At 43.9% G+C, this 27581-nt stretch overlaps 1 protein-coding gene across 3 annotated transcripts in view; it reads left to right on the forward strand.

Moving 5' to 3' along the window:
• The window catches only part of LOC121003076 (calcium-binding protein 2-like), a 115999-nt gene that overhangs the window by 46535 nt on the left and 41883 nt on the right, over window positions 1-27581 (forward strand). Inside the window, exon 1 of one of the 3 annotated variants that reach the window (XM_040434645.1) lies at window positions 5351-5431. The exons of 1 other annotated variant lie outside the window; for it this stretch is intronic. In XM_040434645.1, coding sequence (XP_040290579.1) covers window positions 5396-5431 — 36 coding nt within the window. In that variant the 5' untranslated portion in view covers window positions 5351-5395. Of the gene's footprint in view, window positions 1-5350; window positions 5432-26681; window positions 26701-27581 lie in introns of those variants that run through there. One more of the 3 variants, XM_040434647.1, reaches the window with a different exon arrangement.

Genomic DNA, 27581 nt, shown 5'->3' on the forward strand with positions numbered 1-27581 from the left:
CATCTGAATTAACTGATTTGAAGTCTCATTTCCAGACACATTTTGGTAAAAGAGCTAAAAGCGCTCACAATTTTGGATGGTCTGTTAGAGTGAGTACTGCCTCATCAAGTTGCCGAAGATCAAGGTAAATGCTTACTTTGGGAGTGAGAGGCTGGGGCCCAGTGCTGTTGCAAGCAGTGCTTGGTGGGGTAATACTGGTGCCCGGCCAGGTTTGTTCAGCCCAAGCATCGGAGTCCCAATCAGGAGAAGGGTCCCCTGGGGCTCCAAGTGTTTGGCTTTCCACAATGTCATCAGCCGCTCCCTCTTTGAGGGAGAGGCATGTCTGTTTGAGACAGGTTAGCTGTTCGGAATTGAGGCAGGAGAGAAAGGTTAGTATCCCTGTTGTGGACCCTCTTGTGAATCCTATGACATGGTGGCAGTGGCAGATATCGAATGGCTGCCAGATGAAGACATGGCCCCTAGATGGTGCGTACCTGGTGAAGGCTCACATCGGTTCAGAGCTGCCGTTGACTGTACAGATGGGGAGAGCCAAAGAGACTGCTCCACAGAATGTCCAGTCAGGCTTTGATCCGTGATTGCATGGTCATGATGAGGTGAGCCTTTCTCTAAGCTTTGCTGTGGCAGACGAATAGCCGTGTGTAAAGATGGCAGCATCTTTAATACCTGCATAGAGGCCGGAGCATGCACAGCTGGTGAAAACAATGCCGAAATTAGCTGTGAGGAGGTCCAGAAGACAGAGGGACACCTGGGAGTCTTTCTCTAGTGCAGGCTCCAAGCAGAGCTCACTTGATACTTCCCTTGATGTTGCAGGCTCCGAGCAGAGCTAACTTGATACTTAATGTGTGTCCAGCTGCCAGCACATCAATCCACGCCCGACCTTTTTCTTCTTATTGACAATCCTCATTAAGCCATTCCCTGTGATAGATCGAATTGGCACAGTTTCAGGCTTTTGGGTCAATTTTAAAAAATTGGAGGCTCTCTTGATTTTTCTATCAGCCCGTAAGGGGTAGGGAGATTACTTTTACTTTACATACTACCTAGGCATTCATTTGCCAGCTCATCCACCCAGACTATATTCTCTTAATATTACATCAGTGATTCATAAAATCCTTCAGGACCTTTCTTCTTGGAAATCTTTTTCCTTTTCTTTTACTGAAAAATTAATTTTTCAAGATTAATATTTTGCTTACAAACACTGCCCCTACTCTTAAAAAAGAATGATGAAAAACGTGTTAATAAGACTTTGCAAACTTTTATTTAGGAAAATAGTAGTCAGTTCTGGAGTAGCATTTTTAAATTGCAACAAATAAAGTTCTTGGGAGGTCTTAAAGGGCTTGTGCAAGAATGGCTGTGTTTTTGGCATTTGACCATTTTTTATGACGTAAGGGGAGCTGGACACCGCTGCAATGATGTCAAACCAGATGCATCGATGGAGCCCAGCCATTCTTCCTTCCCATTCTTGCACAAGCCCTTTAAAGGCCACCTTCGAAGGCATTTTTTATGATTGCATTTTACTCATTTAGGCTACAAATCATTTTTTCAATAAAAAAAAAAAGTTCAACCAATTCTGAGAAACAAGAGTTAAAAAAGTCTGTTGGCAAGCTGTCACTTTGTGTTTTTATTGAATCCTGTGATGGGTCATGTAGACCTCTTATTTCTAACCTAATGACCTCATGAACACTTATTAAAGTTACATGTTTAATAGGAATTGAGCTATAATAAGTGTTTATGAGGTCAGAGATAAGAACTACAGTTCTGGCCAAAAGTTTTGAGAATAACACAAATATTTGTTTTCACAAAGTTTGCTGCTAAACTGCTTTTAGATCTTTGTTTCAGTTGTTTCTGTGATGTAGTGAAATATAATTACACGCACTTCATATGTTTCAAAGGCTTTTATCGACAATTACATGACATTTATGCAAAGAGTCAGTATTTGCAGTGTTGGCCCTTCTTTTTCAGGACCTCTGCAATTCGACTGGGAATGCTCTCAATCAACTTCTGGGCCAATTCCTGACTGATAGCAACCCATTCTTTCATAATCACTTCTTGGAGTTTATCAGAATTAGTGGGTTTTTGTTTGTCCACCCGCCTCTTGAGGATTGACCACAAGTTCTCAATGGGATTAAGATCTGGGCAGTTTCCAGGCCATGGACCCAAAATGTCAACGTTTTGGTCCCCGAGCCACTTAGTTATCACTTTTGCCTTATGGCACGGTGCTCCATCGTGCTGGAAAATGCATTGTTCTTCACAAAACTGTTGTTGGATTGTTGGAAGAAGTTGCTGTTGGAGGGTGTTTTGGTACCATTCTTTATTCATGGCTGTGTTTTTGGGCAAAATTGTGAGTGAGCCCACTCCCTTGGATGAGAAGCAACCCCACACATGAATGGTCTCAGGATGCTTTACTGTTGGCATGACACAGGACTGATGGTAGCGCTCACCTTTTCTTCTCCGGACAAGCCTTTTTCCAGATGCCCCAAACAATCTGAAAGAGGCTTCATCGGAGAATATGTTTTTTTTAGGAGAGAAGTGGCTTCTTTGCTGCCCTTCTTGACACCAGGCCATCTTCCAAAAGTCTTTGCCTCACTGTGCGTGCAGATGCGCTCACACCTTCCTGCTGCCATTCCTGAGCAAGCTCTGCACTGGTGGCACTCCGATCCCGCAGCTGAATCCTCTTTAGGAGATGATCCTGGCGCTTGCTGGACTTTCTTGGACGCCCTCAAGCCTTCTTAACAAGAATTGAACCTCTTTCCTTGAAGTTCTTGATGATCCTATAAATTGTTGATTGAGGTGCAATCTTAGTAGCCACCCTCACCCTGATGCGCGGCATAGTGTCACAAGGAGGGAAACATTTTGGAAGATGGTGAAGGAGTACGTAGCAGACCGTGTCAGCATCCTCAATGATCCCTCAGTGTCTTACAACTACTGGGTGTCCAAGCTGGACACCTTGGCACAAACTGGCGCTCTACGCCTTGGAGGTGCTGGCCTGCCCTGCCGCCAGCTTTTTGTCAGAGCGGGTATTTAGTGCTGCTGGTGGCATTAAAACAGATGAGCGTATCTGCCTGTCAACTGAAAATGCTGAAAATACCTGTGTACTCTTATAAAAATGAACAAGGCCTGTATTGACCATGACTTCTCGACTCCACCAGAGGAAAGCTGATGAACATAAAGGCACTTTAAATGTGTTGTTTATAATGTACTGTATACACTATTCCCATGCACCCCTTCCACCACAAACAAGGGTATATGGTTGAATCTGAGTGTAGGAGTCCCACTACCTGAACAATTGTACCACAATGTGAATGAGGCCCTCCTTTATGTGATATACAGGTTGTATCGGAGTGCCTCTTCCTTGTAATTTTTGGCAGCACTTGCACTTTATATACAAGTAAATATACAGGAAAGAATGTTTCCTAACAATTTTTCCTCTAAAATCGATTTTATCTTCGGTTTTGTGCGTATTATTGTCAGTCTGTAAAAGTGGCGTACTACTCGGACAACATCGTCCCCAGCCGCGACCTGGGAGTCTAAGAGGCATCCAGACATCCTCCTCATGCTGTTCCTGAACCATTTCGGTGGTGTTTCCATCAATTTCTGACCTTTTCCTATGAACCAGGCACCCTCCCCTCTTCAGAGCAGGGGGTGCCTGGTTTAATGCTGGGGTTCTCTAATTGGCTTTCCGAGCACCCGAGCATCCCGATGTGTTCAGCCTGAGCACCCGAGCACCCGAGCAATATGGTGCTCGATCAACACTAGTGTCCACATTACTGAGAAAAATGATGTTTTAATATATACAAATGAGCCTCTAGGAGCAACATGGGCATTGCCATTACTCCTAGAGGCTCTGCTTTCTCTGCAAAGGCCGCAGCCTATGCACTTTTGAACGACAGGGCCAGGCAATGAAAACCTTATAATGCCCGGTCCTGTCAATCAAAGTGGAGAGGACGCGGCAGTTGTAAAGAGAGCAGAGCCTCTAGGAGTAACGACAACGCCCCCATTCCCCCTAGAGGTTCATTTGCATGTTTTAAAATGTCATATTTCTCAGCAATGCAAGCACATATGAACATGGACCAACACAGATGCCTTCAGCTGGCAAGCGCAGATGCAACAGGTCTAACATAAGGAAAGACTAAGGCCCCTTTCACACGGGCGAGTATTCCGCGCGGATGCGATGCGTGAGGTGAACGCATTGCACCCGCACTGAATCATGACCCATTCATTTCTATGGGGCTGTGCACACGAGCCTTGATTTTCCCGCATCACTTGTGCGTTGCGTGAAAATCGCAGCATGTTCTATATTCTGCGTTTTTCACGCAACGCAGGCCCCATAGAAGTAAATAGGGTTGCGTGAAAATCGCAAGCATCCGCAAGCAAGTGCGGATGCGGTGCGATTTTCACGCACGGTTGCTAGGTGACCATCGGGATGGGGACCCGATCATTATTATTTCCCCTTATCTACACTACAACTAACCCAAACCTGAACTTCTGTAAAGAAGTTCGGGTCTGGGTACCACAGTCGGTTTTTTATCACGTGCGTGCAAAACACATTGCACCGGCGCGATAAAAACTGAACAACGGAACGCAATCGCAGTCAAAACTGACATCAATTGCGTTCCTACTCGCGCAGGTTTGCCGCAATACACCGAGACGCATCCGGACCTAATCCGGACACGCCCGTGTGAAAGAGGCCTAAGGGTCCATTCACACGTCCATAAGTGTTCTACGGATCCGCAAATTGCGGATCTGCAAAACACGGACACTGGCAATGTGCATTCCGCAATTTTCGGACCGCACATCGCCAGCACTATAATAGAAAATGCCTACTCTTGTCCGCAATTGCGGACATGTTTAATTTTTTTGCGGAAACGGAAGCACGGATGCGGAAGTGCGGATCCGCAAATGCAGATGCGGACAGCACATTCCGGCCCCATTGAAAATGAATGGGTCTGCACCCGTTCTGCAAATTTGCGGAATGGATGCGGACCCATTTTGCGGACATGTGAATGGACCCTTAGGGTCCATTTACACGTCCGTAATTTGGGTCCGCATTTGTTCCGCAATTTGCAGACCCATTCACTTTCAATGGGGCTGGAACGGATCCGCATCTGCATTTTCGGGATCCGCATCTATTTTTTCGGGATCCGCAATTCCGTTCCGGAAAAAAATATGTCCTATTCTTAAAAAGGCTTTTTCTATTTTAAGTGTCTGTGATGTGCAGTCCGCAAATTGCGGATCGCACATTGCAGGTGTCCGTGTTTTGTGGATCCGTAAAACACTTACGGACATGTGAATGGACCCTAACAAAAACGTTTTTTTTACATGGGGGAAATTTATTACTACACGGTCCACACAGACTACAACTGCAATCAAATACTGTTTTCAGTTCACTTGATGGTATATGTTACAGCAACTACGTGAACACGGGCCAAAACAGGTTTGAGGTTTATGGATTTTTTCATAGTAAAACATGATAAAACATGATTGTGACCTCATAAAGCGTGATGTGACATAAGAAATGATTTAGACTTCATACATCATAAGACATGACTATGACATCATACAACATTAATATGACATTAAAAGACATGATTATGACATTATAATATATCATTGCAACAATAATTATGACATAAGACATGATTGTATAGAAAAGAGAATAGGGGGGCTCCAATGCGTGATATCCTCCTGGAATTCACAGAAGTCAGATAAAAATTGAATGTGCAGTCACAGGCACATCTCTGTTGAAAGCATATACACTCACCTAAAGAATTATTAGGAACACCTGTTCTATTTCTCATTAATGCGATTATCTAGTCAACCAATCACATGGCAGTTGCTTCAATGCATTTAGGGGGGTGCTCCTGGTCAAGACAATCTCCTGAACTCCAAACTGAATGTCAGAATGGGAAAGAAAGGTGATTTAAGCAATTTTGAGCGTGGCATGGTTGTTGGTGCCAGACGGGCCGGTCTGAGTATTTCACAATCTGGTCAGTTACTGGGATTTTCACGCACAACCATTTCTAGGGTTTACAAAGAATGGTGTGAAAAGGGAAAAACATCCAGTATGCGGCAGTCCTGTGGGCAAAAATGCCTTGTGGATGCTAGAGGTCAGAGGAGAATGGGCCGACTGATTCAAGCTGATAGAAGAGCAACGTTGACTGAAATAACCAGTCGTTACAACCGAGGTATGCAGCAAAGCATTTGTGAAGCCACAACACGCACAACCTTGAGGCGGATGGGCTACAACAGCAGAAGACCCCACCGGGTACCACTCATCTCCACTACAAATAGGAAAAAGAGGCTACAATTTGCACGAGCTCACCAAAATTGGACTGTGGAAGACTGGAAAAATGTTGCCTGGTCTGATGAGTCTCGATTTCTGTTGAGACATTCAAATGGTAGAGTCCGAATTTGGCGTAAACAGAATGAGAACATGTATCCATCCTCTGATGGCTACTTCCAGCAGGATAATGCACCATGTCACCAAGCTCGAATCATTTCAAATTGGTTTCTTGAACATGACAATGAGTTCACTGTACTAAAATGGCCCCCACAGTCACCAGATCTCAACCCAATAGAGCATCTTTGGGATGTGGTGGAACGGGAGCTTCGTGCCCTGGATGTGCATCCCTCAAATCTCCATCAACTGCAAGATGCTATCCTATCAATATGGGCCAACATTTCTAAAGAATGCTATCAGCACCTTGTTGAAATCAATGCCACGTAGAATTAAGGCAGTTCTGAAGGCAAAAGGGGGTCCAACACCGTATTAGTATGGTGTTCCTAATAATTCTTTAGGTGAGTGTAAGTACCCAGTTTTCTCCCCCTTTTTTCACTTTTTTATTTATTTGTTTTAATATTCTCTGAGCAACGTATTTCGAAAGCTTTCGGCTTTTGTGCCTAGGAAGTAAGTTGAACACTTTCGAAACGTATTGCACAATTTTATCTGTACGTTTTAACCATTTTAATAAACTACTGTTGTCATCAGCACCCCATGAACCTGCATTTTTCCAGTATTGCATTGATTATGATTTAGGCTACTTTCACACTAGCGTTTTTTGCGGATCCGTCATGGATCTGTAAAAACGCTTCCGTTACAATAATACAACCGCATACATCCGTCACGAACGGATCCGGTTGTACACTGCTCAAAAAAATTAAGGGAACACAAAAATAACACATCGTAGATCTAAATTAATTAAATATTCTTCTTTACGTAGCTGAATGTGCTGACAACAAATTCACCCAAAAAAAAAAATGGAAATCAAATTTTTTAACCCATGGAGGTCTGGATTTGGAGTCACCCTCAAAATTAAAGTGGAAAAACACACTACAGGCTGATCCAACTTTGATGTAATGTCCTTAAAACAAGTCAAAATGAGGCTCAGTAGTGTGTGTGGCCTCCACGTGCCTGTATGACCTCCCTACAACGCCTGTTCATGCTCCTGATGAGGTGGCGGACGGTCTCCTGAGGGATCTCCTCCCAGACCTGGACTAAAGCATCTGCCAACTCCTGGACAGTCTGTGGTGCAACGTGACGTTGGTGGATAGAGCGAGACATGATATCCCAGATGTGCTCAATTGGATTCAGGTCTGGGGAACGGGTGGGCCAGTCCATAGCATCAATGCCTTCGTCTTGCAGGAACTGCTCACACACTCCAGCCACATGAGGTCTAGCATTGTCTTGCATTAGGAGGAACCCAGGGCCAACCGCACCAGCATATGGTCTCACAAGGGGTCTGAGGATCTCATCTTGGTACCTAATGGCAGTCAGGCTACCTCTGGCGAGCACATGGAGGGCTGTGCGGCCCTCCAAAGAAATGCCACCCCACACCATTACTGACCCAATGCCAAACCGGTCATGCTGGAGGATGTTGCAGGCAGCAGAACGTTCTCCACGGCGTCTCCAGACTCTGTCACGTCTGTCACATGTGCTCAGTGTGAACCTGCTTTCATCTGTGAAGAGCACAGGGCGCCAGTGGCGAATTTGCCAATCTTGGTGTTTTCTGGCAAATGCCAAACGTCCTGCACGGTGTTGGGCTGTAAGCACAACCCCCACCTGTGGACGTCGGGCCCTCATATCACCCTCATGGAGTCTGTTTCTGACCGTTTGAGCAGACACATGCACATTTGTGGCCTGCTGGAGGTCATTTTGCAGGGCTCTGGCAGTGCTCCTCCTGTTCCTTCAGGCACAAAGGCGGAGGTAGCGGTCCTGCTGCTGGGTTGTTGCCCTCCTATGGCCTCCTCCACGTCTCCTGATGTACTGGCCTGTCTCCTGGTAGCGCCTCCATGCTCTGGACACTACGCTGACAGACACAGCAAACCTTCTTGCCACAGCTCGCATTGATGTGCCATCCTGGATAAGCTGCACTACCTGAGCCACTTGTGTGGGTTGTAGACTCCGTCTCATGCTACCACTAGAGTGAAAGCACCGGCAGCATTCAAAAGTGACCAAAACATCAGCCAGGAAGCATAGGAACTGAGAAGTGGTCAGGTCACCACCTGCAGAACCACTCCTTTATTGGGGGTGTCTTGCTAATTGCCTATAATTTCCACCTGTTGTCTATCCCATTTGCACAACAGCATGTGAAATTGATTGTCACTCAGTGTTGCTTCCTAAGTGGACAGTTTGATTTCACAGAAGTGTGATTGACTTGGAGTTACATTGTGTTGTTTAAGTGTTCCCTTTATTTTTTTGAGCAGTGTATTATGTCTTCTATAGCCATGACGGATATGTCTTGAACACCATTGAAAGTCAATGGGGGACGGATCCATTTTCTATTGTGCCAGATTGTGTCAAAGAAAACGGATCCGTCCCCATTGACTTACATTGTGTGTCAGGACGGATCCGTTTGGCTCCTCTTCGTCAGTCGGACAGCAAAACGCTGCAGACAGCGTTTTGCTGTCCGCCTCCAGAGCGGAATGGTGACTGATCGGAGGCAAACTGATGAATTCTGAGCGGATCCTTTTCCATTCAGAATGCATTAGGGCAAAACTGATCTGTTTTGGACCGCTTGTGAGAGCCCTGAACGGATCTCGCAAACGGAAAGCCAAAACACTAGTGTGAAAGTAGCCTTATATATTTCCACTGCGGCTGATTTATGAGTGTTTGCATGCCAACCGTGGGTAATGTGTACAATTAAATATGACATCTTAGGACATAATTGTTACATCATAAGACACAATTGTGACATCATTAGACATTACTGACATCATGAGACTTGATTTGCACACAAGTTTTACTTTTTAATAGCACCAAAAGCACAATTTTATTGGTTTTGTTTTTACAACATTCCTTATGCAGTAAAACTGACCTGTTACTTTTATTCTCTAGGTCAGTACAATTATAACGATACCACATTGATATAGTTTTTTTTTGTCTATTTGCTGTGTGGGGTTTCAATCTGTAGTTTTTATTGATACCGTTTTGGTAGTGTGCATAACTTTTTGATCACTTTTTATTCAATTTCTTTGGGGGTCTGAAGCGATAAATCTGCCATTTAGATTTGTTTTTCATTACGACATTTACTGAACAGGATGCATTTTTAGTTTAAATAGTTTGGTTGTTTAGGGACACAGTGATGTCTACGATGTTTATTTTTATATTGTTTCTTTTTTATTTTAATTATGGGGAAAAGGTGTTCTGGAATTAGCAGCGTTGCGGTATGACGTAGCGGAGCAGCTGCGTGGGCGTACCGCACGTCCGTATGGGCACCGCCCCCTCATCCACCTGCCTCGGCCCGGCATCTCGGCGTCTCGGCCCTCTCACCGCCTTGCTCTCTCCAGCGCGGTCTATTGGCGCTGGACTGAAGCTGTGAACTACCGCCACGACACCGGCTGTGTGCGGCGTGAGAGACCGAGCGACCGAGCGACCAAGTAAAGACCCAGGCGTACACCTGCCACCTGCCAAGCGGCTGGGCAGAAGCCCCGCTATGTCCCGGAAAAGACTTGCTATGGACTGAGGTGGCCCCTGGGAAAAGTGCCTGACGCCCGCCTGATGCCTGCTCGTTTCCGGGTGAACATAAGGCAACCGCTGAAAGCTGTCCGCTGAAAGCTGGGATCGCAGATTATAAGATGACCGCTGGCGGATTGTTATATACCGGAAATGTATACTGGCGATTATACACCTGGCCGGCCGGCTGAAAATTGGTGAGATCACTCCTGTGTTAAACTACCTACTGTCACCCCTTCCCATTAACTAACGTCTCATATACTAACCCTGCGTGAAAGGAGAGTCGCCGACCGATTGATCCGGTTTTGGTCGTTGGTTGTTATATCTGCTGGGGCCACGGCTCTGGTGTACCCTGTTGAAATGGCTATGCGGGACGGTCCTGTACCAATCTCCGTGAAGTGGATGGCCGGTGAATGAGGGTTGGAATCTCTGATATAGGGGTGTGTGCTAGTTGGGTGCTATGTGACTCTCTTATTTTTCGGTTACCTAACCCCCTAACGGCTGAAGTTTACATATATCCCCCACGGTGACGTAACATTGACTACGCGGCTGTAGGAGCGTGGAGCTACAGGGGACTACTGCTTACTATTCCCCTCCATTCCCCTCCATATCAAGCTAACAGGGGCTCCATTAAGCAGCAGGGCCAGGATTGGCTGGATTGGCTGGACTGCCCCTGCGACAATCCACGTTGGGGACTACATCTAACTACATCGGAACCTCAGGGGAGGACATTACCCGTTGACTCCAATTTGGGGTCCAAATTGTTAAAAAGTCAAATCGGGGATTCAAACTGCTACAAACAGTGGTGTTTGTGGAGAGCGGCGAAGAGGTCCGTGACCCATTTCATTACCGACTCCACCTGTACCATTGTTGCGAACAAGTGCCTAACCTCTGTCAGCACCTCCCTCCGCACGTCATTGCTGGGCAGGGCTCTGACACTTATTGACTTTATGTTAAATATATAATTGCTGTTGCTTTGGTATTTGTACGTGTTCGAGCCCGATAGGTCCGGCCCGGCCGGAAGGGAGAGGGGACCCTTGGTATAGGCTGATACAGGTATACCCCTCCTAGAATGGCTTGGAAAAATCAACGCTGGGTATACATATAATTCTATTCTGTAATTGAGTATATTATTTGCTAGACAACCAGTGGTCGACCCGGTGCCGGGATATTTGTGATAGGGGGCGATACTGTGAGATCGTCCGCCCCTGGGATATTCTACCCTTCTTATTTCTCCCCCACTTGCTTTATACGGCGTAACCCCGTTTGCTAGGTCTGAGATAATATGCCTCCTAAATATAACAGGAGATCTGGGGGCATGGGATCCCCTAAGGCGGGTGATGGTAATAGTCCACAGGCGAGAATGGATAAATATTTGAAATCGCCTCCACCCAAACAGAGGGGGGGGGAAAAAATATTTGAGCCGGTGGAAGTGCAGGCAGACCCACCGGTGCAGATAGAACAGTATATGAGACTTGACAGGGGTAGATTTGACACAATTGAGAATAAATTGGCGGACATATTGTCAGCTGTTCAGATCACTAAGCAATCAGTCTCAGATATCTCTACCACCATACAGACATTACAGGTGGAGCTTATTCTCATTAGAGACGACATGAACAAAATCAGGGCCGGCATCTCACTTGTAGAAACCGGGCTATCGAAGGCCCAAACAGAACAGCGACAGATGACTATAAAAATAGACGAATTGGACAAAGAAAATAAACGGATTAACGCGAGATTAACAGATATGGAGGATAGAGCACGTCGCAACAACCTGAGAATAGTGGGTCTTCCAGAGGGTGTAGAGGGGGGGGAACACCGTGGAGTTTATGCAAAAATGGCTGACTGATACGTTGGGAACCTGTGGGGACACCCCTTGACTTTGTGTGGAGAGAGCGCACAGAATCCCCGTTAAAAAACCCCCGCCGGGTGGCCCCCCTCTTAATTAGAATATTATCCTCTAGTGATAGAGACTGGGTGCTTCGACGCAAGAGGGAATTAAAAGAGATTGCCCTTAACGGTCAATTGATACAGATATACCCCGATTTTTCCAGGGACACCCAAAATAAGCGTAGGGAGTATTTTGATATTAAGAAAAGATTACGGGATGGAAATATTAAATACTCTATGTTATACCCTGCTAAGCTAAGAGTGGTTTATAGAGACACTGTAATGTTTTTCCATTCACCCAGAGAAACCCTAGAATGGTTAGACACTGTTAGGGATTAGACATTAGATGCTGGCTGATGCGGTAGGAGACTGACCCAATGTAGGGGGTGGGGGGATATTGGGGGCGGCCCATGGACGGATGGGCGAAATGCAAGAGGTTGACAACGATGCTTCGCATCAGTGAACCAGTAAGGGGGATACGATGGGGTGGGGGAGAAAGTGGGGGGTGGGTCCTGGCCTGGTTGCGGCTGCCTTTGGAGGGCGACGGACGCCTTTTTCATAGCTCCACAGCATGACGAATAACAGAGTTATGATATGGAATGTGCGTGGACTGGGTGATAGAACGAAACGGGTTGTGGTCTTTGATTTGATTATTCGACACCTCCCCGCAATAGTTGCCCTACTGGAAATGCACGCCACACCTGATATCCCAGAATATCTAATAAAGAGATGGGCGGGGCATCAGTTCCACTCCGGCTTTTCGTCATATTCCCGAGGGATCAGTGTGTACGTACATCAAAGCATTGATTTTATCCTACTGGACCAGTCGATTAATAGAGATGGGAGATTCATCTTCCTCTATGCTCAATGGAACGGCAGAAAGTGTGTCCTTGCTTTCTTGTATATCCCCCCACCATTTGCAATGACAGTCCTAAATCAGCTGACGCTTTTTATGCATAATAAAGAGCGGTCCCCGGTATTAATATGTGGCGACTTTAACTGCGTGCTGGACCCGGCGTTGGATAGAATTTCAACTGCGGGAAAAAGTTTGCAGGGAAAGCACGCCCTACTTCGAGGGTTTTGTGAGGAGATAGGACTAATAGATGTCTGGCGATGGCTTTATGGTAACAAACAGGCGTTCTCTTGCTTTAGTAAAGCATATAGTGCTATGCCCAGGATTGATATTGCCTTGGCCAATGGTGAGATGCTCGAATCCATCTTAAAAATGACATATGAGATCCACGGCATCTCCGATCACTCACCGATTTTACTGGTGATGAAGATTGGGCAACAAGCTGGGATTATCAGACCGTTCAGATTGAACGAGCACTGGTTAACCATACTAAATGACTCCGTAGGGATTGACAAAGAACTCATACAACTCTGGCACGAGAATATTGGTACAACACACGTTCACTTTGTTTGGGATGCCATGAAGGCTTTTACTCGTGGGCTATATTTCTCCAGAATAAAAAAGAAAAAAAATGAATTCTTTGAAGAGCAAAAAAATTTGGAAGTAAACATTGCATATCTGGAGGGTTGCATCCGAATACATAACGATGCGAGCACACGCACTAAGTTAAAATCCGCTAAAGACCACTATATAACCTTTATGAGGAAAAAAGCTCAGAATCAACTATTTTTTATGGGCTACAAAGACTTCTGTGAGGGAGGTACCCCGGGTAAGTTATTGGTTTCTATCATAGCGAATCAAAAGCCCCCCCAAAAAATTTGACAAATACTGACAGGTGATGGGCGCAGATTGGAAAGAGGAGTGGAGATGGAGGGAGAATTCTTAAAATATTTTAGCAACCTATACTGCTCCGGAGCGGATGAAACAGAGACCAAGATAGACGACTTCCTAGAACAGGTCAAGATCCCGGTGCTGTCGGACTCGGTCTCGGCCCCCTTGAGCGGCCCCCATTTCTTTGGGTGAGCTACAGGCGGCTTTGCATGAGACCCGGGGCTCCTCGGTGCCCGGATCGGATGGACTCCCGTTTGGCATATATAAGCGCCATGCGGGGGTGCTCCTGCCCGGGTTGCTGCAGGTCCTGAACGAATCTAGCAAATGTGGAAAGCTGCCCCCGTCTTTGACGGAGGCAACTGTTACGCTGATCCTGAAGAAGGGGAAAAATGGCAACAAAGTTGATGATTATCGCCCTATATCGCTGCTTAATGCAGATTATAAAATAATTGCAAAAGTTCTCTCTAAGAGGCTAAAAAAAGTAATAGCTGGCCTAGTCCATACAGATCAGACAGGGTTTATCCCCGGGCGACAGATCCAGACCAATATACGCCGGACTATCCTTAACATTCAGATTGGAGGGGGGGAGGACCGCTCCATCCTGTCTCTGGACGCCGCCAAGGCGTTTGATCGGGTGGAGTGGTCCTTCCTCTGGCGCGTTATGCATAGGATGAATCTGGGTCAGGAATTTATTGGATGGGTCAAACTGCTATATAGTGGACCAACGGCCAGAATTAATGTTAACGGGGTGCTTACCCCTGCCGTTTCCCTAAAGCGGGGAACACGACAGGGATGCCCCCTCTCTCCACTCCTCTTTTCAATTTTTATGGAACCCCTCGCCTGCAGGATACGGGCTGAACCTTGTATAGTGGGGTTTGGGGGGAGAGGGACGAACGATAAGATCTGTCTATATGCAGACGACGTATTGCTTTATCTGAATTACGGATGGAGAAGCGTCCCAGATGTTATGCGGATAACAGAGGAATTTGGTATAATTGCTGGATACGAGATAAATTGGGCAAAATCTTTACTCTTCCCCCTGAATCGGACGCCCCCCTTGAATGATCTTAGGGTCAGAATTATTGCTCCAACAGACCACTTAGACTATTTAGGGATAAAAATTTGTAACACCATCAGGGACTATAATATACTAAATGTCACCCCCCTAGTTGGGAAAATAAGGGAAAAAATAAGGGTTTGGCAGAAACTTCCGCTCTCGTAGATTAATAGGATTGAGCTGATTAAAATGGTTCTGTTGCCTTGGATATTGTACACGGTTAGTTGCTGCCCTGCCTGGATTGAGGATAGTGTTTTTATTCTGATTGATCGATTGATAAATGACCTGATATGGGGCAGAAAAAGGGTCCGTATTAAGTTACAATATTTGCGAATGGCGACAAGTAATGGCGGCCTAGGCCTGCCTCACTTTCAAATCTATTAGGCTACTTTCACACCTGCGTTTAGGTCGGATCCGTCTGGTATGTGCCCAGACGGATCCGCACCTATAATGCAAACGCTTAGATCCGTTCAGAACGGATCCGTTTGCATTAGCATGAACAAAAAAATGCAAACGGATCCGTTTTGACTTTACATTAAAAGTCAATGGGAGACGGATCCGTTTGAAAATTGAGCCATACTGTGTCAACTTCAAACGGATCCGTCCCCATTGACTTACATTGTAAGTCTGGACGGATCCGTTTGCCTCCGCACGGCCAGGCGGACACCTGAACGCTGCAAGCTGCGTTCAGGTGTCCGCCTGCTGAGCGGAGCGGAGGACAAATGGAGCCAGACTGATGCATTCTGAGCGGATCCGCATCCATTCAGAATGCATTAGGGCTGGACGGATCCGTTCGGGGCCGCTTGTGAGAGCCTTCAAACGGAACTCACAAGCGGAGCCCCGAACGCTAGTGTGAAAGTAGCCTTACTTGTGTTCACAACTACAGTGGTGTGTCAATACGGGGGATGGAGTATTATTATCCCATATTTTAGGGCAACGTCAACAGCATACATACAATATATTCAGCATATTGGAATCTGGGCTTCTGGAGCATGTGGATTTTCTTTGCCCCATCGGGGCTGCGCTACAGAAGACCTGGAATAAAATTAAGGTACTTACCCAGGCCCCTCAAGTTCTGGATTTTACCCCGCTATGGGATAACCCTGCGTTAACAGAATTCTTGACACTTAATGAAAATGACTATTGGACTCGGAGAGGTATTACGTTATTCTCACATATATACACGAAAGGGAAAATTAAATTAATAGGGGAACTGTTTCAACAGACACCAATAACTGCATTAGAACACTATAGATATCTTCAAGTACAACACGCATTAGCATGCACGCTTAAAAAAATACCTTTGATAACAGCCACTCAGAGGTTTTTATTATTTTGCTATAATATAGTAGGGAATAAAGTTAGGATCTCACTAATATATAGGAGATTTATTGAGGAACTAAGCACGGTCACTAAATTTAAAAGTGTAGATAAATGGAAGGTGGATATAGGGGAATGTAACCCTTCACAATGGCGGGAAATATATCAAAACATTAAGAAGGCTTCCCTTTCACGACAACACCGGTTGACACAATTCAAAATAATACACCGTTTATATGTTACCCCGAGTCTCTTATCCAAAATGTATAGTAATAAGGGACAAGAATTTAGTTGCTTGAAATGCTCCCTTGTAGCCGCAGGGTTTGTACATATGCTGTGGGATTGCCCAGTTATTAAGATCTTTTGGGGCAGCATATTTCAGGAGTTGGCTGTACAAAGCGGGAATAGCCCCCCCTTAACTATTCAAGTAGTTGTGCTTGGACTTCTCCCCCCCCCCCGAGTACAAAAAAAAAAATACTAAAAACGAACAGGTTTACTGGTTGAAGGGATTTTTTTTGGCCAAGGTAATAATCTTGAGACAATGGGCGAAAGATAGATCGCCAACAATAAATGAATGGCAAAGCTTAATGGCAAGAGTAACAGACTTTGAGGGTATGAAACGGCGCGGGGCGAGCTATGTTACAGAAATAGGCTCACAGAGAAGGGAAATGGCGAGAAGAAATATCAGGACTGGAACTGATGACCCCCCACTTGCTGCGGCCAAGCCCTAATATAAATAAATACATTTTCAAACATCTCTAAACAATAAATAATCATTATAACAGTTCACACTAAATAGGAACTGACACTATGAAGGTTTGAGAAATACCTAAGAGAGGGGCATGAGCGCCCTACCGCCCCTCGTGGCGGCCGTACCAGGCCAGGTACGCTGGGTGGCGGGATGGGGGGGGTTTGGTGTTTTGGGGGGAGGGATGTTTTGGTTTTGATATGTGTGACAGAGAATTGATATTAATTTAGGGTATCTTTTGATTTAGATGCCTTTGTATGTATGTACGTTGCTTAGCACCGAAGTGATACATTGTTTAAATTTACTTGTCATACGTGCTTATTCTCTGTGACCAGATATCCTTTTTACATTGTTTTTATTTAAGAAAAGCAATAAAGATATTTAAATATAAAAAAAAAAAATATGGGGAAAAGGGGATGATTTGAATTTGTATAATATTTTTTTTTTTGTATTTGTAAAAACTTTTTTTAGGTGGCTATAATAAGCAGTTATTAGATTGCTCATCCAATACATTGCAGTGAACTGCTACTGCAATGCATTGCAAACTTACTACATTCCTTTGGAGCCCTGCCGTCTGCAGGGCTCCATAGGGACTACAGCTGTAAAAGCCCCAGTTACTTTAGAGAGACCAGGGTTCTTACATACACCAAATGACTCCCCTGATCACAACCCTCCTGGTGAAAGCCTCCTCAGATTCCGTTGACAATTGACCATGGCCTCTGAGGGGTTAAATTAGTCCCTGGAGTCTGCTGTTCAAAACAGCAGAAACCAGGCGGCTATGGTGCCCACTGTGCTTGCAAACAGGAGCCATTTTTAAAAACGAGACGTCCTCCATACATGTACGTCAGTGGTACAGAAAGGGATAAGACAGGATTGTGACATCATAAGACTTGATTAAGACTTCATAAGACATGATTATTTCCTCAAAAAACTTGATTATGGAGTAATGATGATGTCACATGATCATGCTGGGAGTGTAGGTCCTGCTGTATTCAGTGAGGAGCAAATGTCCCCATGTGTTCAAGGGGAGAAGGTGTTTTTGTTTTTTGTCTACAGTATTGTGGTGGAGGGCTAAAGAGGGCATTTCACATACTGGGGACACAAAAGTGGCCATTGTCTACACTGGAGTGCACAAAGGGGGGTCATTATCTATAACGTGTGGCACAAAGGGGCCCTTATCTATACTATGGGACACTGCAGGATATGTGATTAAAAAAATACTATGAAATTTTAACGTTTTTAATGGATGTTAAGAACTGATGCAAAATGGCCATGAAAAACTGACAGTTTATCCATTTCACTTGTCGTGTGAAAGTATCCTTACAAATTAGAATGTATTGCTTTGCACAGATCCAATGAGTACTCCGACTGTGTCACACTCCTCACACCAGCGGCCAGCCTCCTCTGACCCTTTAGAATCAGCCAAAAAGCACTGGTCTCAAGCTGCTGAGGGGGCTGTGAGGTCCTAATGATAATGTCTTTGCCAACATGTACCTGGTGGGAAAACACATATAAATGTGCACACAATAACATTATATAAAAGGTTGTTGACTAGGTCCTTGTTATTGTTGGTCAATGTGTATGTATGATGACTATATGGCAATAACTAATATAGCTTTTGTTGATATTCTGCACCATTTTCTGTATTTCATATAATATGCTCCTTGTTGGTCAAATCTTTTGTAATGTCCACATAGAGGTCCTGTCCATGATGGTTGCTGATGGAGGGTGATGTGACCAGGCAAATCACTTAGCTTCCTCCATTCAACTACACAGCACCTGCCATCTGTAGGAGGGGGCTGAGTGATGTGTCTGGTCACATGACCCTCCATCAGCATCCAAATTATATGGACAGGACCTGTATGCAGACAACACAGATTTGCCCAACAAAGAGTATATCATGAAATATAGAAAATGGTGCATAATATCAACAAAGGCTATACTAGTGCCATATAGTCATCTTACCAACGCATTAGTCAACAGTAACCAGAAAGTGGCCAACCCCTTTAACATCTATCATTGTGTGTTACCTGGCCTTTGTTCCTGTTGTTCCCTATGATATTCTTGTTTTTGTCCCACCTTTGTCTTGGACTCTGCTTGGTCAAATTTGCTGTTTTCATTTCATATGTACTATCACTAGCAGGTTACCAGTAATGGTGTCCATTTGATGAAACTATGCAGTGAAGGCAGCGACGTCATTACAGAGGTCAGAAAGCCTGGAAGAGAAGTCTGTCTTCCCATTGGTTGACAGTCTCTGAACCTTCCCACCCTGCCATTGTAGCATGTGTCCTCTCTTTTTCTGAGTGCTATGGTCTATTGGTGTCTGAATTAATATTGGGTTTGAGGGGCTCATGAAGGTCTTATATGCATCACTCAGACATTAGGTTAGCAGTATACATGAGATACCCGTTCGGCCGACAGCTATCTCTGCCGACACCCCGAAACACATCCCAAACTCAGCTGAGCATGCATGTGTTCTGAATGGGGAGGAGGGAGAAAGCCGCTGCTAGATGCCCCTGGCAGTGGCTTATCTCCCTGGGAACACATGGATAAGGCATGTTCAAATCCAACTGCTCCATCCTTATCCCTCCCAACATCTGATGTCAGGGGTGAGTTGAGAGGCCCTCATGCCCACTACATGGTCGGCTGGTAATCACCAAATCATACATCTAATGTGTATGGCCAGCTTTAGGTTGGTGGGGCTTTTTGGTGTGTATAACCTATACAAAGGGGAAGATCATGTGTCAGTAGAAAGGTTTTGGCCCAATGTTGATATGTCACCCATGCTGACAGTATGTCCCCTTGTCACAGTGGTTACTTGTGACCCACAAAGGTAATGTCATGTTGGATGACTTGACTGTTGTGGTCTGGTGTTGTCTAGTCCATATGACAGATGCATTATGTTTCCACAATGGGGTCTCTAGCTAGATTGGGGTTCCCTTGTCTGAAGTATCTGAGGAGCCTCTGGCACTACAACACTAGGATAAACCATACTCAATGTAGCCTTTTCTTGCAGCAAATCATGTGGCCCTTTTTAGTAATATATGGCACGTGTGGAAACTGCTCTGTTATTCTGAAGGCAATATACTTAAAGGTGGTGTCCCACAAAAAATATTCTAAATTTTTCAATGGATCTGAATATTTTTGCACTTACATGTTATTAAGAATTTAGTATAGCCACTGCGTTATTCACTGAACTCTATCTGTACAGCGCCACCTGCTGTTTGCTCTCTTTCTGATTTCTCTGTCCTGTTCACTGAGATGGAAGCACATGCTCAGTTCCATCCTTCAGCTGCAACCAGCTGCAGTAGAAAGAGTGAACCCCCTAAACTGCCAGCTTGAAATAAATCTAGCAGAGCAATTGGATCAATGAATGGGGAGATCTCTGGATCCATGTGGGGTGCAGGGCTGGTTCTAAGTTTGTTAGAGACTGTCATGTACAAAATAATGTCTGATTTTCATGGTTTACCTTAATCATGGGATAACCCCTTTAACTGCTGGAATCAATGTGCATGTTTGTCTAGTTCCATACACTCTCCCACAGCCATAGCATCAGTGATCCCTTTATGCCCATTCTCTCCCCTCCCCAATTCCCCTCACACACAGTGCTTTAGATCGGATTAGATTGCAAAGGATTAGTAGATTAGAAAATAGAAATATTTCTTTAATTCCCTCAGAAATCACTGAAGGTTTTTTACTGTCTCTCCAACTGCATGTTCTGTCATTTATGAGATATCATCTGCACATTCATACAATACAGTGGTTTACAGCGCTGCACCCGGTTTTATTCCCCTTTCTCTACCAATCTATCTATTTCATATCTATTCAATATCTATCGGTATGTTTATCTCATAGCTGTCTACATGGACGTAACTACCAGGGTGGCAGGCAAAGCAGCTGCTGTGGGACTCGAAAACTAAAGGAGCTCATTTCCACACATATATAGGGGCTATTCACACAGCAGTATTTTCGGTCCACGTCTGATCCGCATTTTTTTAAGACATAATATGTGCATTATACAGTACTTGCATGTGACATCACTGTTTGCATAATTCCTGTATTATAACATCACTGAGTAGATTATTCCTATACTGTGACATAATTGTCTTTATTATCTTTGTACTGTGTTACCACTGTGTGTATTGAGTCAATATTGTGACACCAATGTGTGCACTATCCCTATACTTTGACTTCACTGTGCACATTATTTCATTGGTTAATTACCGTATTTGTCGCTCTATAAGATACTCTTCCCACCCCCCCCCCAACAGTGGGGGGAAATGGCAGTGTGTCTTACAAAGCGAATACATGAGTGCTTCCATTATGGAGAGCCGTGAGTGTAGTGCTGTCAGCGCTAGTATTACTCACCGTTTCCTGGTTTTATGGCGGTAGCCTGCCGTGCTGTGTCCTCACAACGTATAGCATCATGATGTAGTGCACTTAAGAATGCACTATGACCTGATACTGTGCAGCACTGCAGGACGTGCACGCTAGCTCACCCAAGTAGCGGCGCCATCCAGAGAAGGAGAGGCAAGTTCTTTTATTTTTATAAATTTTTTGGTCTTATCTGAAGTCTGATGAAGGTTATAGGGATCACATAAGACTGGAGTCTGATTAACATTGGGGGTCTGATCTGAGGTCTGATGAAAAATATTTTTTCTTATTTTTCTCCTTTAAAACTTATGTGCGTCTTATGGTCAGGTGTGTCTTACAGATTGAAAAATATGGTACATCACTTTGTCCCTCTACTGTGACATCACTATGTGCATTATCCCTGTACTATAACATCAATGTGTGCCTTAGCCTTTACATTAGGAAGACCGGTCATAAAACTGCTATGGACCATGGAATGCAGCAACAAAAAACAAAACTATTTTGTAAAAACAAGTATTTTTTTTTGCATTAAATACAAAAAAAGAATTTTGCATCACACTGACCCACAGTATTTGTCTTCAGATAGGGAACAGTGCTTAGTAGGCTTGACTCTACCAGACTGCATGAGTGACCAGAAGAAGAACCTGAGATGGGGTCACTGGGTCACAAGGCCTTTGGCTAGGGAGCCAGCTGGACAACTAAGCCACAGACCCTGGGCCACCAGCCCTTTAGCCAAGGTACCAGCCTACTGAGGGAGAGACAGCTAGCTCTGGCTTTTCCTCAGCACAGAACCTTCTCGTACCAGAGGGGAGACTGGAGAAGCCAGCTCTGTGCATTGCCTGTATTGTTTTGCACTTGAGCTCCTCCAGTAAAGACACACATTGGTTTACTGAAAGTCCTGACTCTCTGGACTTAGTTCCCATTGGGGTGCACCATGCCTTACCATCACCTCTGAAGAACAGCAATACGTTTTTACACCTCAACGATGTTTGGGGGGACCCAGGGTAGCACTGAGGCCACCCCAAACCCAGCCACTGCATGTGTAAGTTATTAGAATATTAGAGCAAAAGGATAGGTTTATTGGGGAAAACTGTACAATATAAAGGAGACTTTAGTACCCTGTTAGGCCACCTCGACAAGATAAGATATGGTTGGTATACGGGTTCTGTGTGGTATTTTGTGACACATTTATCCACAGGTCTGGGCCTTTAGATCCTGCACACTCATCGGTCGCTGAAACTGGCATCCCAGTTGTTCCAAAAAATGCTCGATTGACGATAAAGGAAGTGTTGCAATCTGGTAGAGACATTCCTGGAAAACCCCTGCTATGTGTGGGGGCAAGCATTATCCTGCTGAAAATTGCCATTTGATAGCCTTGCCATGAGAGGCAACACTTGTGGCCACAGGATGTCCTGCACATATCGCATAGTGTTAGTATCGCTGTTAGTGTCCCTCTTATCACTCCTAGGGGTGACCAACTGTTGTATACGATGGCAACTCTGATCATCACATTAGCTGAGTTGAGGTATAGTGTTGCTCCACAGCAAAGACAGGATTAAAGAGCTCACTACACGGCATACATACTTGAACCTCACTGACATCTGATCCCTAACAGAACATGGATTCGATGCTAAGCACGATATGGTTCCAGTCTGTAGCAGTCCAGGTTTCTCATGCACTACACCACTGCAAACAAAGGCTGTGGCTGGTGGCTGGCTGTCAATGGCAAGATACATAATGGGCACCATAATGCCAAATTTTCTTCTGATAGGTGCCTAGAAATGGTCCAGCCAGAGACAGGGGCGTGTAATGAACGTGCCACCTGTGTCTGGATGGTGAACAACAAAACTGTTGGAGCTGCTGTTGCTTGTCGACGGATCAAACTACTCATAACCACTGCGCCCAATACCTCCTGACAGCTTGGTCAGAATAGCCTAGATAGCAGGCAATTCGTCAAAACGACCATCCTGCATTTCTCTCAACGATGCAACCTCCTCTCAAAGTCTGTCAACTGGACAAAATAGGGGTCATTTATGAGCAGATATATGCCACTTTTGTGGCGTATATCTGGCGCAGATTCTGTCGCATGCCATGGCCTAAAAGGTAAAAAAAAAGTGGGCAGGGAAGGGGGCAGGTGGAAGCTGTCTTACATTTAGAATTGCCGATGTAGAGGCTGGTGCCTCTACATAACTTTGGCGATCTACCACCAGTGCAGGGACTTATTAACCCCCTCTACCCCAGGCCAGTTTTCGCCCTTCTGCCCAGGTAATTTATTGCAAATCTGACGTGTCACTTTATGTGGTAATAACTTTGGAACACTTTTACTTATCAAAGCCATTCTGAGATTTTCTCGTGACACATTGTACGTCATGATAGTCATAAATTTGAATCAATATATTTTACCTTTATTTATGAAAAATCCCAAATTTACCCAAAATTTTGAAAAATTTGGAATTTAAGAAATTTTCATTTCTCTGCTTTTAAAACAGAAAGTGATACCTCATAAAATATTTATTACTTAACATTCCCAATATCTCTACTTTATGTTGGCATCATTTTGTAAATGTCATTTTTTTTTTTTTAGGATGTTAGAAGGCTTAGAAATTTAGAAGCAAATCTTGAAATTTTTAAGAAAATTTCCAAAACCCACTTTTTAAGGACCATTTCAGGTTGGAAGTCACTTTAAGTGTTAACAGCCAAACAAAACTCAATATTTATTACCCTGATTCTGCGATTTACAGAAACACCCCACATGTGGTCGTAAACTGATGTAAGGGCACACGGCAGGGTGCAGCAGAAGGAACGCTATAAGGTTTTTGGACGGCAGATTTTGCTGGACTGGTTTTTAGATGCCATGTCCCATTTAAAGCCCCCCTGATGCACCCTTACAGTAGAAACTCCCAAAAGGTGACCCTATTTTGGAAACTAGGGGATAGGGTGCCAGTTTTATTGGTACCATTTTTGGGTACATATGAATTTTTGATCATTCATGTGATATTTTTATAGAGCAGATTATTATGGACGTGGAAATACATAATATCTATGATTTTTCTTATTTATTTAAGTTTTACACAATAATAGCATTTTTTAAACCAAAAAATTATGTTTTAGTGTCTCCATAGTCTGAGAGCCATAGCTTTTTTATTTTTTGACCGATTGTCTTAGGTAGCATCAAATGTTTTGTGGGATAAATGGATGGTTTGATTGGTACTATTTTGGGGGGCATATGCCTTTTTGATCGCTTGGTGTTGCAATTTTTGTCATGTAAGGTGACCAAAAAATAGCTTTTTTGGCAGTTTTTTTTTTGTTTTGTTTTTTACGGTGTTCACCTGAGGCGTTATGTTATGTGATATTTTTATAGAGCATGTTGTTACGGACGCGGCAATACCTAATATGTCTACAATTTTTTTCACTTTAGTGCAATAATAGCAGTTTTGTAGCAAACAAAAATCATATTTTAGTGTCTCCATTGTCTGAGAGTCATATTTTTTTTATTTTTTTACTAATTGTCTCAGGTAGGGTCTCATTTTTTGCGGGATTAGGTGATGGTTTTATTGATACCATTTTGTTCGACATACACCTTTTTGATCGCTTGGTGTTGCACTTTTTGTGATGTAAGGTGACAAAAAAGACTTTTTTTGACACAGTTTTTATTTAAAAAAATGTATGGTGTTTATCGGATGGGGTGGATCATGTAATATATTTATAGAGCCAGTAGCTACAGACGCGGCGATACCTAATATGTGTGTTTTTCCTTTTTTTTCTATTTTTTATTATGAAATCTGGGGAAAAGGGCGTTTTTTCTTTTTTTTACTTGAAACTTTATTCTTTATTAAAAACCCTTTTTTTTAATTTTATTTTTTACACTTTATTTCTATCCCACTCTGGGACTTCCACTTTTGGGGGTCTGATCCCCTCTGCAATGCTTTACAATACATCTGTATTGTAATGCATTGCCTGTTAGTGTATGACACTGAGTCATACACTAACAGGTTGCCTAGGCTGGATCTCTTGGACACCCGTAGAAGGCAGGTCCCGATGCCGTGCAAGGCATTGGGCAGCCTCTGCACGGCATCAGGCTGCCTTGTCATGCATCGGATCCTCGCCACAGCAGCGCGGGGACTCGATGCGCTCCTTCACCCGCCGCAAACCACTACTATGTCGCGGTCAGCGCTGACCGCGGCATAGAAGGGGTTAATCCACTGGGAAGTCACTGACTTCCATGACGTAATAGTACGTCACATGTCGGGAAGGGGTTAAGACCGGTGTCATAAGTGCGTCATAGAGGCATGCCTAGCAGACAACAATCTCTCACCAAGAGGTACACTATCCAAAAGTAGCCTCTGAGAGCTTTTTTTATAGGGCAGCAGGTGAAGCACTTTTATGCCCTCTTGGGGCAAGATCTACTGTCTAATCTGACCACACCTGTAACCATTTACATATCTGCCAGAGACATATTGCAGCAATTTCTATCAAGGAGTGCAATTTTTTTGTCAATGGTTGTATTTTATATCTATCTTTTTCATATCTAAGTAACTATGTCTAGCCATCTCTATCCAGCACTATCTTTATCTATCTCATATCTACAGTATGTTACCTATCAGTATATCATCTGTCTAGTTACACCCTTTTATTTTCTATAAAGCTGGCCATACACATAAGAATATCTTCTCCAACATTTGCTGCTGCTTTGCCCCTGGAAAAACAAAACATTGGACAGGTTAGAATCCAAACTATGGGAGACATTAGGGACAGTCAGGCTCATAACATATTAGATTGAGGTACTTACATGTATGACTTTATAAAGTACAGTTGGGTGCATTATAGAAAACCAATCTTTTGCTGACCAGTTGATTAGATGACAATCCCATAAACCTATCCATTATCTGCCACTGAACCTGGCAGAAGTTGGCTGAATGCTCCATAAATTATGATCCTACAAATCCCATTAAAAATGTGAATATTCATTGTCATGACTAGTCATTAAAGCCCACAAATGGTAGCTACTGTATCACATTTGATTTAGTCAACCATATTTGTCGTCTATCTCTGTTCCAGTTCCATATTCTGTGAAGAATCCTATGTTTGGCTCAGGTTCTGGCACAATAATAGGTCCTGTTGCAAGAGAATCCTGGGCAGAAGACAATCCCATTTTAAGCTGTCTGTGATGGTATATTCCGCATGGATGAATGATGGGCCCTGAGAGCCATTTCCTCTGATGGGCCTGAGAGACCTCAGTCTGACATTATTTTCTTGCTGCTCTACTCAAGCTTACATTTTTTCTGCCTTAATATTTCACTCTCTACTTTTCTATCCTACCCTCCTCTCACATGGCTTTTTCTCTCATTGAAATCTTTAATCCCTGGCAGCAGGTTTATCCTCCTCATAACTCACCAGAGACAGAAATACACAGCCTGATATATCCACATTCATATATTATTGTACTTAGGGACATTTTCACAAAGGCACAACAAGGTACACATTGATATTGATTATATACATGCATCCATGGTTTGAGGAGCAGTCACAACAACCAAAGCGGAGAATGAAACCAATGAAATCACAGACGAGAGATGGGAAACTGCACTAAAAGTCAGCAGAAGAAAACAAGCAAGGTATGAAAAGACTGGTAGATGAATTGGGAAGGGGACTGGTGGTAGACTGTAAAGGGAAGGAAGCTGTGAGGGACATTAGTGTAAATATTGGATTGTATAGATAGATAGCAACATAGTTATAATGCAAAGTAATATAGATAGGGCTGTCTACACCATTTTAGTATGTAGTGGAGAATTTTTATTTACCTGGTACAAAAGGTTTTCTCCTCATAGAAATGTATAGTATAGGAATTTGCTCCCATTGACTTGATGAATGGAGAAAGTTATGGCCACCTCTTCTTCATTCACTCTCCATCCTTTAGCAGTGCCAATTCTTCTGGCAGAACAAGGGTCAAGAGACCTCAGCTTTCCCAAAAGGTGGAGTCTCAAGTTGGCCCCCATCTATCTATTCAGTGGGTAAGCCATACACAGTGGTGCGAAAATTCTTTTAAAGTGTAACAGTAACTTTTTCTATTTGCAATGTGCAGGGAAAGGACAAGGAATGTTTTTCTAAAATAATTTATTAAATGAATTTGTGCATTTGTATGAAAAGACTGGCTCTGAAGTGTCCCTTAGCAGCGCTCTCTAAATGAACATTGCAAAGAGAAAAATGTCTTCACAGCACCGTACTGAACGGTGAAGACGCCTGGCTCACGGCTGCTGAACTCACTGCTTCCATATATATATATATATATATATATATATATTCTGTCAACAGAATTAACCCTATTAAACTAGCTGACATTAGAGATGTGCTAATGTCAGCTGAACCTAAGTAGCCTATTCCTACTTTTATCTATGCCCCCGTTACTCCAGAAATATAACTTTTATAATATGCTAATTAGCCTCTAGTAAGAGACCAATTAGCGGGCAGTAGGAGACCAACGCTGCCTGGCATTGTC

The sequence above is a fragment of the Bufo bufo genome, chromosome 6, assembly GCF_905171765.1.
Source record: "Bufo bufo chromosome 6, aBufBuf1.1, whole genome shotgun sequence".
Taxonomy (NCBI): Eukaryota; Metazoa; Chordata; class Amphibia; order Anura; family Bufonidae; genus Bufo; species Bufo bufo.